The sequence below is a fragment of the Mobula hypostoma genome, chromosome X1 (genome assembly GCF_963921235.1).
Source record: "Mobula hypostoma chromosome X1, sMobHyp1.1, whole genome shotgun sequence".
Lineage (NCBI taxonomy): Eukaryota > Metazoa > Chordata > Chondrichthyes > Myliobatiformes > Myliobatidae > Mobula > Mobula hypostoma.
Genome location: NC_086128.1, coordinates 14101850 through 14114148, shown reverse-complemented (window position 1 = coordinate 14114148; position 12299 = coordinate 14101850). Strand labels below are relative to the sequence as shown.

General features: G+C 38.6%; 1 protein-coding gene across 1 annotated transcript; it reads right to left on the bottom strand.

Moving 5' to 3' along the window:
* Window positions 1-36: 36 nt before the first annotated feature.
* Window positions 37-12260, bottom strand: LOC134340563 (ras-related protein Rab-5B). Its single transcript, XM_063037963.1, has 6 exons — window positions 12107-12260; window positions 10244-10507; window positions 6770-6921; window positions 6098-6220; window positions 5416-5509; window positions 37-3456 (listed from the first exon to the last, which is right to left on the bottom strand). The coding sequence occupies exons 2-6, from the start codon at window positions 10404-10406 to the stop codon at window positions 3341-3343; spliced, it is 648 nt and encodes a 215-aa protein (XP_062894033.1). The 5' UTR covers window positions 10407-10507; window positions 12107-12260; the 3' UTR covers window positions 37-3340.
* Between the last annotated feature and the right edge of the window lie 39 nt (window positions 12261-12299).

The following is a 12299-nucleotide window of genomic DNA, read 5'->3' as shown; positions in this document are numbered from 1 at the left end:
TTTGATGTGAGTCACATTTATGCAGAGGCCAACTCCAGAATTAATGCTCAAGGTCAAGAGCTAGGAGTGAACAGAACAGCAGAGTCAAGTAGCACTGTTAAGTTTATTATAGAAAAAAAAAGAATCAGCTTTAAAAACATTGATATGCACATTGAACAAAATGTTGCCTTCTGGACTAGCTGTATTCAAGGCACAAAATAATTCTGGATCCATTGGCAAAATAGGAGACAAATACTGATCAGCTATGATATCACTTAGAAACTGCCTAGGAACCAGATTACAATGTTCAACTGACTAGCAGCTCATTTATTATATTGTAGGGCTGAGGGTAGGGTGGAGAAGAAAGTGTCTTCCTTGGTCACTTGCAGCAATTGATTAGCAACTATCCATATAATTTAAGGTTGTGGAAGTTAAATGAAATTAAAAATTAAGCACAAAATGCAATCACTTCACTGTAAGCAACCAGACAAAAATTGTTCAGGAAAGAACATTTGTGGTATCACAAATTGTCATGATACATGATGTGATATACTACAGACTCCATTGAAATTTCTAGGCAATAACTTTTAATCTTTAAGGATAACATACAAAATGCAGCCCTCAATGCACAAATCCAGGTTATCCCAAATACATGTGGCCAAGTGCCCTCATTAGGATGCACCAAACTTACTCATAGTAATTAAATCCAAAAAAAGTAACAACATATTAGATGGCCATCTGTTAATTAGGATGGCCATGGTTTAATTGCAACAAGTTTAAGATGGCTTAATTACAAAAAACAGTAAATTGTATAATGAATTGTGGCATCAATTGACAAGTCATTTGACCAGTTTCTTGCCATGAAATTCAACCTCTCAGGATCTGCATAGTGGTTATTTTTAAAATCAAGTGCCCATAACTGCACTGTTCACTTCCAGTTGAAGAGAGAGGAAAAAATAATCAGGATTAGTGGGTTAATGCTATTAGTAGAAATCTAGTCAGTCTTGTACACTGATGCAAGTGATGCAAAATGCATTCCCCCCAACCATGACAGCTACCATAAAAGAACCACATCTAGCCTTATGAAGACAGATTTGATAAGAGCAGTTTGGGTTGCAAGAACCAAACTACCAAAAAAGCAACATTACAACTACACTTCAAAAGATTTGATAAGTGAATTTTTAAAAAATCATGTACAGTTGGAATCAATGCCCAAATGACAAACCCATTTTTCCTCGCCCTGCCCCCTTCAGTATCAACTAGAGAATGTCAAATTTTGGAATATTGTCAGTGCCTGGATTTGCATGTGTACAAAGATGGGCAATGAGGCACCAGATTAGACAAATACATCAAGAAAACCACTAAAGTGCATCAGAAGAGTAAATTCCTATTCAAGGCCTAATCATTCATTACGTGCCCCAAAAAAACTGATAAAAGGCACAATTTAAAACTCCATCTGTTTTTGAAGATTCTTTAGATGTTCCAAATTTAAACTAATGTATTGATAGTGTTTGGCTTTGGCCCAATTTCTACCTGTACTGCAGACAGTTGCAGCTGAACATCAACAAACTGCCCAAATCAGGCCTCTTCTAACCAATTCCACAAAATTACAGAAAAGAACAAACTTGGTTTAAATGTTAGCTTTGTAGTCACAAGGGAATTGACTAGTTTTCATCCTATAAATGTCCAATAGGAAAGAAAATATTGGAATTGCTACAAAAATTTCTTGGTTGCTGCATTGCAAATGGTAATTTGTAAAATAATCCACATTCCAAGACCATTCAACTTTATATTATTTCTATTAATTCATTCCAAAAAGTGAATGGTGTTCTTATGCAAACCAAAACAGAGAAATTTCCATGTCAAATATTTCAGGTTGCATCAGTTCAAGTGTTTGCAAGTGATGGTTAGTGTAGAGAAAGAGAAAGAGTATCAAATATTCAACACATTCAATTTATCTTTTGAAGTTAAATATTTGTGGGAATCAAAGTAACAAGGCAAAATTAAGGCATGGTACTGGAAGTTAAAGCTGCAGTATCCTACTGCATAGCTAGAATGAGCAGTGCTTTCAATTTCTATAGCAGAACTAAATCCAAGAGGAATTGATAAAACCATAGAACTTAAATTCTTTTATTGGATCACTGCCAGAGTTCAAACATGTAGCCAAAATTACTGAAATGCTTAAAAAATAGTTCAAGAAAGTAAAATCTCCCACCTTGTGGTGCATCCAATGAGACCAGTTCTTTTCAACAGATGCTGCAGTACTGAACCCAGCTTTGACAGTGTCAGGTAGCAAACCAAAGTGCTCTGTAGGTGTCACTTTAGTCATGCCCCAGTCCAGAAGCCAGAACATATTATATATATATATATAGCGCAAGTGGACTGAACTATTCAGGACATGTAGTGGTCAGTCAGTATAGAGCTTGTTTAACAGTTTCTACTCCATTAAAAAAAAGGTTCATTAAGTAGCCAATTTATGACACAGGCCATCAAGAGCACAAGCCAAATTACAGCTCAGTTTTGAGCATCCATTCATTGTTTCTGACCCATGCATTAGTTTTGTGGCATACTCTCCTTTGATGGTTTACTTTTTTTTAAAAAATAAAATTGCATGCCTCATACAGCTTATCCAATACAAGCAGTACAGAGAATGAGAACAGTGCAGAGTTAAAGCCCCATGCTGACAGAACCCAATTTTCCCCAAACCATTGAAACCCAAGGTGCCACCTACAGTAGTTTTAACTAAAAAAAAACTTGTTAATTCAGAAGTATACACAATGCTCAAGTATTCAGTGACCTACAATCTTATTGCACCAATAACTAGTAGCCAGAGTTTAACAGATTTTAGCAGCCAATTTCTCCTCTAGGATAACTAACCTACTGTTCAGTACAGAACCACTTTTACACTTGCCATCCTAGAAAAAGCCAATTCCTACAATTTTCAGAGCTGCAAAAATCACCCATCAGCCAAAGCTTATGTAAATACTGATTTAATCTCATGTGCAGTTTAAAAATACAGGGCATGAATTGATAAGTGGGGATACTGCAGCTTTTGTGCTAAATGCAAACAAAGTTACACCACTGGAATTTGAGCAAATTCTTAACATACAATGTTTAAAACAGGTTTTGAAGAACTGGTGTTCTAGAGATAAGTGCATCCACATCAACATCATTTAAGAGGGTAAAAGGTTGATATTTGCATCTATAATACAAAGTAAAGACTGGTTTAAGTTCCATATCCATTCTGCAGGTACTTTCTTGACCAAAGCACTGCAAAAACAGGCATGGATGGAGAGACTGAATTTCCACTTCTTATCAAATGTGCAGCTGTTAACTGGAGCAAGCTCCCTTCATCATTCTCTTAGTTGCTACAACACTGGCTTTTGTTCTGCTGAGATGGTTCATGGAGATCCACACCTCTGTTGCGCCCAGCTGCTCCACTGACATTCTGGAGTTCACTCTTTGGCAACTTCTTGGCTGGAAGATAAAGACACGAGTAATGGTGCTCCCCAAGTGAAACAGGTGGTTTATCAGGCTTTCAAAAGCATTGATCACTTGCTGTCTCCTCTACACTGGGGTTAGGCAGATAAGGCGACTTTTGTAGAATCCCTCCAGTCAGTCTGCAAACCCAACTGAACCTCTGGCTATCTGTTAGTTTAATTCTCCACTCGTCAATTTCTACTTCTTACATTATTCTGGGGGCTCGAAAACCCAAGGAACATCTTATTGGTCTATAAGGCTTAATACACCTCATTATATTTTTAAAAATTCAGATAAATACTGCCCTCATTTTCTGGGTAGAGCTAATCCTAAAGATTCTCACCTGCACTTCTTTGGTACCTTCTGTGCAATTATTTCTTAAAACCAGTCAGATGCTTGGTCTTTAGAACAGTGTTAAACAATAATGTAGGAAATACTCAGGTCAGGCAGAGTTGAAGTACCAGTGCTGACTATATTCCTTCTGATTGAGTATTGGTTTCTCCCAAATATTGCCTCATCTGCTGAGTGTTTCCAGCATTGTCTTTTCAAATTCAGCATCCAATATTTTGCTTTACTCATCTGGAAACAACTTTAAAGATGCACTGAACATACAGTTGGCACTTAATGGCAATGCAAATTTTAATGTGCAGGGAATGAGTAACATACTAATTGATACTTCAATTCTAGTCACTAGCATACTAACAAACCATGCAATTCCCACTAGACAAATACAAGGAGTCAAGTTGTCTCACAGTGGTTTGCCCAAGACATCCGATGTCAAGCATTTTGACTGAAATCCATTCAGTTGCCAGAAGTGTAGTTTTGTCAAATGCAGGAAATGTTCGGATTTTGGTTCAGCATCAAGTTGAAGCTCAGACCAGATTTGCGCAATGGATTACCACAATGAAGCAGTGAGATTTAAAAGAAAGTATATTAAGAACAAAGGATGCTTCGAATCCACAAGAATCTACAAACCCACTAGTGCAGCTCAAGGGGAAAGAGTTTGCATTTACATAGCGCCTCATGACATCTTCAGGCTATTCCAAAGCCCTTTTGCAAATAGGTTTGTTATGCCATTTATAGCAAAATGCAGCCGCTGATTTGCGCGCAAGGTACTGAACGGCAAATGAGATGACTAATCAGTTATTGCTTTTTGTAGCACTAGTCAAATGTTGACTAAGATCCCCAAATTCTCTTCTTGAATGGAACCGCAGGGTCTTTTACATCCACTGGAATCAGATGAAGCCTCGTGTTCTCATTTGGAAAAAATAAAACAAGCAATGTGGCAATCCTTCTATACCCAAGAACATAATCAGCTTTGGACAATGACCTGCTGAGTATTTCCAGCATTTTTATTAAAACATTTAGAGTGCATTGATATCCAACCGGGATATTGGATATTCATCTTCTAATTTATAACAGAAAATCAGCACACTTACTTGGAACATTGCTACCAAATGTTGAAAGCTTTTAACAGCTTGGAGGCCCACTGAATTTAAACCAGTGGTGTGAAAGAAATTTTAGCTTATGGTATTCAAGAAACTTTGTTCCTCAAGGAACTTTGGATGCCCAAATTACTTATTTTTAGTTGGCCTGTCATCCTTTAATGCCCCTCCCCCCATAAAAAGCCATCAGCATCAAGTGACATTTCTCACTCCCACCTTGGTATACAAGTTTAAATTTATCCAAGCATATTCACTACAGGAAGTTAAAATATAATAATGTTAAGACACTTCTTCACAACTCCAAAGTGAAACTTCACAACAATTTCAAATGCGGATGAGGGAGGGTTTTAAAAAAAAATCAATTAATCTTGGTCTACATTTAATAGTACAAGTTACATTAATCCAAGGATAACCGAGTTCATTGTTCTTGCATTTTAAGTTGAAGTGGCCTGAATTTGCTCCAACTTACAATTTATTTATTTCCAAAAGATGTTAATTCCCCATTACTTACCTATTGCCAAAAATAGGTCATTAACATTCATTGCTGTCTTTGCTGAAGTCTCCATGAACAACAAACTGTTGTCATCTGCATATGCTTGTGCTTCCTGTTTGAAAAAGGAAAAATTTGTGGAAGTACAAGATGGTGAATAAGTCTACCACCAACTGCATTTGTACAAAATTTCATATCATCATGTTTTGTTAACACATTTTAAAGGATGTACCAGTTTTAGATTGAGTATTACACAAGCCATTAAATCCACACATCCCTTTACAAAATGCCACCTTGTGACAGGCAACTATTCTTGTTAACAAAGAGGTGGCCACACCGTCACCAAATTTGATACCACAAGAGCCATGGTTGATATTCAAGCCCATCAAAAGCAGCAAACACCTACAGACTACTTAATGTCCCTCCATAACAGTAGCATAGTAGTTAGCATAACGCTATTACAGCACCAGTGATGCAGGTTCAATTCCACTGCTGTCGGCAAGAAGTTTGTACAATCATCCTGTGACCATGTGGGTTTTCTCCAGGTGCTCTGGTTTCCTCCCACATTCTAAAGATGTGAAGGTTAGTAAGTTAATTGGTCACATGGGCAGTGCAGGCTCATTGGGCCGGAAGGGCCTGTTACTGAGCTGTATCCCTTATAAATAATGAATAGCATTCATCTCGCACATCCAGAAATACATACCTCATATTCCACCATCCTTTTGTTTGCCAGATCTGCCTTATTTCCTGACAGTGCTATAACAATACTGGGACTTGCTTGTCGCTGCAGCTCTTTCACCCATGTCTTAGCTCTTGCAAAGGTCTCCTGAGAAAAGCAACAATATTTGATTAAAATTCAGACTCCTGGAAATTCCAAATTTCAGCAGGTTACTACAGGGAAAAAAAAAGAACCAAATCACTAGGTCATTCCTTGAAGTTCCTTTTAACTGACTCAAGAAGTTCAATCGAAAGGATAAAACACCACTTAGAAAGTTACTGCAAAGGTTTGCTAGAGAAAAATCCATTAAAAACAAAATTAAGAAAAAACCTTCATTACCATGATGCAAAAGGGAAGCACCATCAATTCTCTCTCCATATCGAATTTGGTAAGGTTATTCCTCATGTTCAAAACAATTCATATACAACTTAGTGAAGTATGACTAACTTGAATTAACAATTCCCTTTAGATTCATCTCCATTCTTCCATTTAGAGAGCATTTGAACATTAAAAATTCCCAAGTGCTGAATTGCTTTACATCAAAAATTAATCTCCTTACAAGTCCAAATAAGAGAAAATATGCACCAAATCATGTACAGTTATTTCATTAGATACAATTACTGTGATCCAGCCAAGTCCACAATAGGTTGTTCTAACCTGATTGGTGATATCGTAGACTACAATGGCAGCCTGAGCACCTCTGTAATACATGGGAGCTAGACTGTGATACCGCTCTTGTCCAGCAGTGTCCCAGATCTCAAACTTCACTGTCGTGTCATCCAAGCAGACAGATTGTGTGAGAAATGCAGCTGAAAAATATTAAAACCATTTTAGTCTTCATGTAAAAACTGAAGAAAGAGTCCCAATCAAGCAAATTAAATAAAAGTAACAACTTGACTGACATTTGTCCTGCAGCATATAAAGGGTACACAACTAAATTGGAAAACTTCACACATTACTTGATGTTTGGACAGAACCGATAATAAACAGGTAGTAATAATATTTTAGTTACAAAATAAGAGTTTTTGTTGTCCTGCTAACAAGAGTTGTGCACTAGCTATTCAAGTAGCAGTGGAACACTGGAGTCCAATCCCATTCTCCTCACTTCCAAAAAGATCAACTATTTTTACAAATACTGCTTGACCAGCTAAGTGTTTCCAGTATTTCAGATATACAGCAGTTGAATTAAGTTTTTTTTTAAAAAAAACACAAGTATGCAATTTTAAGATCACCCCAACCTAAAAGAAATATTCCCATCCAGAACTGTCAATGTACACCTGCCTTGTATACTTTGCCTCCAGTTCAAGCCTCCACTTTCCAGCACATCTTCAACCTTCTGCCACTTCAAATCTGGTTGAGTGGTGCCACAACAAAAATGTTTCAATGTCAGCAAAATCAAAGAGCTGATTATTGACCAGATGAGGAGGAGACTAGAGGTCCATGAGCCAGTCCTCATCAGGGAATCAGAGGCACACAGAGTCAGCAATTTTAAATTTTTCACCATCATCTTTTTACAGGATGTCCTGGCATGCAAGTGTCATTACAAAGAAAGCACGGCAGCAACTCTTCTTTCCTAGAAGTTCATGAAAATTCAGCAGGTCACCTAAAACTAGCAGATCTCCATAGATGTGTGGTACAGACTATAGAGGCAATGTTGATCAGATCTTTGTGCTGCATAACATCATAGAACAAGTGCAGAGAGTAGCAGAAACAGCTGTATGTGAATTTCGTGGATTTTGAAAAGGCTTTTGATAGCATCCACAGGGAGAGCCTCTGACCAATTCTCAGATCATAGAGGAACCCTGCCAAAATTGTCCAGAGTTTCTGTGCTAGCTTCACCTGCACAGTTGGGGACTACAATTTGAACTTTGAAGTCAAGACAAGAGTCAGGCAAGGCTGTGTGATGTTGGTGGTATTATTTAACCTGATGATTGACTGGGCTATGAGGCAAACAGTGAAAGATGAGCAGAGAGGCACTAGGTGAACTCTATTCTCTACTTTAGAAGACCTTGACTTTGTGGATGAACTCGCATTACTATCACGTACATACCAGCACGCAAGAGAAAGCTAAGTGTCCATGTACCTTTAGAAGACAGGCTGGACTCAGAGTCAGCAAGAGAAAGATTCAGACCATGACCCTCAATGTAGAGTCTCCTCCTCCCGTCAAGGCACGTGATGTCGACTTACCCAGCGCTGGCAGACTCACCTAACTGGGCAGCATCACTCAGCAGGACGCTGAGACCAAGGACAGCATCCAAAGCAGACTCAGAAAGCTACAAACATCTTCAGATCAATGAGCAACATATAGGGATCAACCAAGTACAGCATCCACAGCAAGGTGAAGCTGCACCAGAGCTGTGTTCTGTCCACACTCTTCTACGGGTCAGAATGCTGGCACATGACAGGGAATGACCTTGCCAAGCTGTCATCATTCCTCACCATGAGCCTCTGGAAGATCCTCCATATTTTCTGGCCAAGAAAAGTCTCCAACCATGCCCTACTCCTTCAGTGTCATCAAGAGGACATGGCCACAATCATCCTGAGGAAATATTGGCGTTGGATTGGGCACATGATGAAAAGAGAGGCCAACTCCATCACAACAACGTGGCACCATACTGGAGAGGCAGAAATGAGGATCCTGAACCACAGCTGGGGCACAATAGAGAAGATGGCCAAGGACAGACAGAGATGGACACCCTTCATTGCTGCCCCAAGTGCCACAATGGGCAGCAAGTATAGCTGTGTGGTGGAGAGTATATTGACTGGCTGCATCACAACCTGGTATGGAAACACCAATGCCCTTGAAAGGAAAATCTTACAAACTAGTTGAACTGGACTGTATCCACATGGGTAAAGCCCTCCCCACCACTGAGCACATCTACAAGGAGCCCTGTTGCAGGAAAGTAGCACCCATTATCAAGGATACCCACCGTCCAAGCCATGCTCTCTTCTCACTGCTGCCACCAGGAAGGTACAGAGCCTTAGTATTCACAGTCCAGGTTCAGGAACTATTACCCCTCAATCAACAGGCTCTTGAACCAGTGGGGTTAACTTCATTTGCCCCATCACTAAATGATTCCCACAACCTATGGACTCACTTTCAAGGACTCTTCACCTCATGTTCTCCTTATGTATTGCTTATTTGTTATTTTTTGTTCCCACCCCCGTTTTGCATTTGCAGCTTGTCATCTTTTGCATATTGGTTGTTTGTCAGTCTTTGTAGTTATTACGAATGCCCACAAAAATATGAATCTCAGGTGACACATGTACTTTGTTAACAAATTTACTTTGAACTTTCAAGCACACAGAATTATACACACATGCCAACTTATGAAATTAATGAACAATTGTTGTAATCGGGGAGTCTGCCACTGAGTGAATTACACGAGTTTAAAAGTCACAAAACAAGCAATTTATATGATTTACTTATCCCATTCCCAAACCATTTGTATGCAGGGCGTAATTGAATATAGATTCAGAGACAGGTAGTCACAGTTTGGACAAATAGAAATAATATCCCATATGATAGCATATTTTAAAAAGTAACAAGAGGCTACAGTAGCATTTGAAAATTCATAGAAAACAAATTATGTGTACTACTTGTGAGTTGACTTGAGAATAACAGGAAACTACTTCAAACTTAATGCATACTACACCACATTTAAGCAGATAAGTCCTAACAACAATAAACTGCAAACATCAGCTAACACATTAACCGTTACTGCCTTCTGACCCAAAGTCATCAACCAGCTTTCCCATTTCAGCAGTTCATAGCACTGAGTACTTAGGCTGCATCCATAGCTGCCAAAAAGAAAATGAAAAGCAAGCTTGTAAAGCAGTCATCTTACCATTAGAAAAAAATCAAATACTAGGATGCAAGTACATGGTTCCTGTTGGGTCACTTACTGAAAACAAAAAATAGAAGAAAGCTCAGAAAGATGCAACAATGAGAATGGGACAATGTGATAACATATTATCACAATGTGGCAAGGTTTAACAAGCACAGCATACAAGACAGATGGGCAACAGCAAAAGACAGCCAAATCTTAAAAAAAAAGTAAGTGTGGCTAATAGGGGCAAAACCTATATTTCCTCAGCATTAGTTTCCATGGGTATACTTAGTAGACTTACCACCAATAGTGCTTTCCTGGTATTCATGGAATTGTCCTTTAACAAATCGCAGCACCAGACTGGACTTTCCCACAGCCGACTCCCCGAGTAATACAAGTTTGAACTGACAGATTTTGCTGGCTTGCGATTGACCATTTGGCCTGGATGCTCCTCTGCTGGCCATAGCCTCCACGGGAATTACAATAGAATATAGCAGAAACTGATCCTACCAATTCCAAAGGTTAAGCACTATATGGAACTAAGATTACCTTAGAAGCATCCAACCTGCAAAATACAAATTTAACCAATTACAGTAGTCAATAGCTGATTTCTATTCAAACCCAAAGTATTTTGGTATTACAGACTAAAACTATTCCAGCATATTTTGAACCTGTGGTCTTGATCTGTAGCAATTAACCAAGTTTATACAAGATCCAAAATTAACCAAAATCTATAATTTGAGGTTAATTACCTAGTGTAACTTCCATTATTTGAAACAAAGCATTTCCAATTTACAGAAACCTCAGGTTGCAAGTGGCACTAGTCAAATTCCAAGGGTGCTGGACTTGAGTTTCAGTTTCTATGGTGAATTTTGACAACAGAAGTGCAAAGAATTTTTAAGAGTGCAGCCATATTGTTTTAATTCTGTCACTATTCAATTAACTGGGCATGAATTTAAAAACATCAAGCAGCCTTTGCATCATCACTCAAAGCTTGTCAAGAGCAACAGCAGAGCTTTGGGCAAATTAAATAGATTCCACCATTTCAAAAGTGAAGCAAGGGGCCTGGTCACAAACTCCAATATTGAACAGATTACTCTATAGCAGAAGCAATTGTACTTGGAAAGAAAAATTGACTATGGACATCTAGGGGATAAAAAGGAGAGAAATAGGTAGGGCAGACATTAAGGTAGGTTCTGCAGAAGTGCCAGTCTGTTGCAGAGAAGTCTTCACTATGATCCCACAAGTGGTCTCAAAGCAGCCCAAGTAGTAAACTTGCAATGTATAAAAATTCTATATCTTGCTGGTGGAATTCTAGTCTTCTTTGTTTTCCTAAAAATGCATCGTTTTCCCAGATCATTACTTATTGCAGCATCAGGCCCATTTTACAGGGTTGACAATACAAAGCTTTGAGACTACGGGGTAGTCAACTGCCAATGGACCACTTCCTCTTTACAACCTATTACAAGCATCACAGAAACAATGAAATCCATTTTCAATCTTTTGCTTGTCTTCCTCTTCTAACCCATAACACAAACCATTTTGTGTTATACTGTACTAAACTCATCACCGTGGCTCTAATGACAGGGTCTCTAAAAATCTATCACTTCTGCACTTGGCTCATAAAAGGTTATACGGGGTTATATTTCTTAACCAATACCGAAAATGAAAGATTTGTTAATAAAAACCACAGGGTTTTCTTCCTTAAAAAAGAAACAAATAATGAATGTTTCGCTACATTTTAATTCCAATGGGATTTACGTTGAAATCTTTCGTTTCACCAGCACGAATACAAGTGTCATAATCAATGCCCATCAGAGCTCCAAATTTTTAATTCAACACAAGGAATTGGTTAAGGCCCGATGGTCGGCTTTTTTCCAAAATAACTTCAACATATTCTTGTCGGAAACCTCTAGACATTGTGTATTGACAACTTCACGTTTAAAAATATTCAACCCTCCCAAATCCGCAAAGAAAAAAAAATTAAAAGTGTTTTAATTTTTCTTCTACCCGCCCAATCCCCACACCCATAACCAGCGCAACATTCTGGCCAGCAAAAAAGTCCTTCACCGAGAAAACTAGGCAAACCCGAGCCCATATTCGAAAAAGAGCGAATCACTTGGATATTTATCACCAAAAGCGGATTTTAAACATTAATATATACCTCAACGACGCCTTCAACTTCGCAGATTTTTTTTAATTGTGTCGCAAGTACTGAGAGTCAGCCAAGGCTAGACCACAAAGTCGGTGTGAATTGATTGACGCCTCCACGGTTAAATAAAAAACTGGCACGCATTATTGATAGTAATGCTCGCCAGTTAAAAATGGTGAAGGCGGAACCATCTAACCAGACGGAA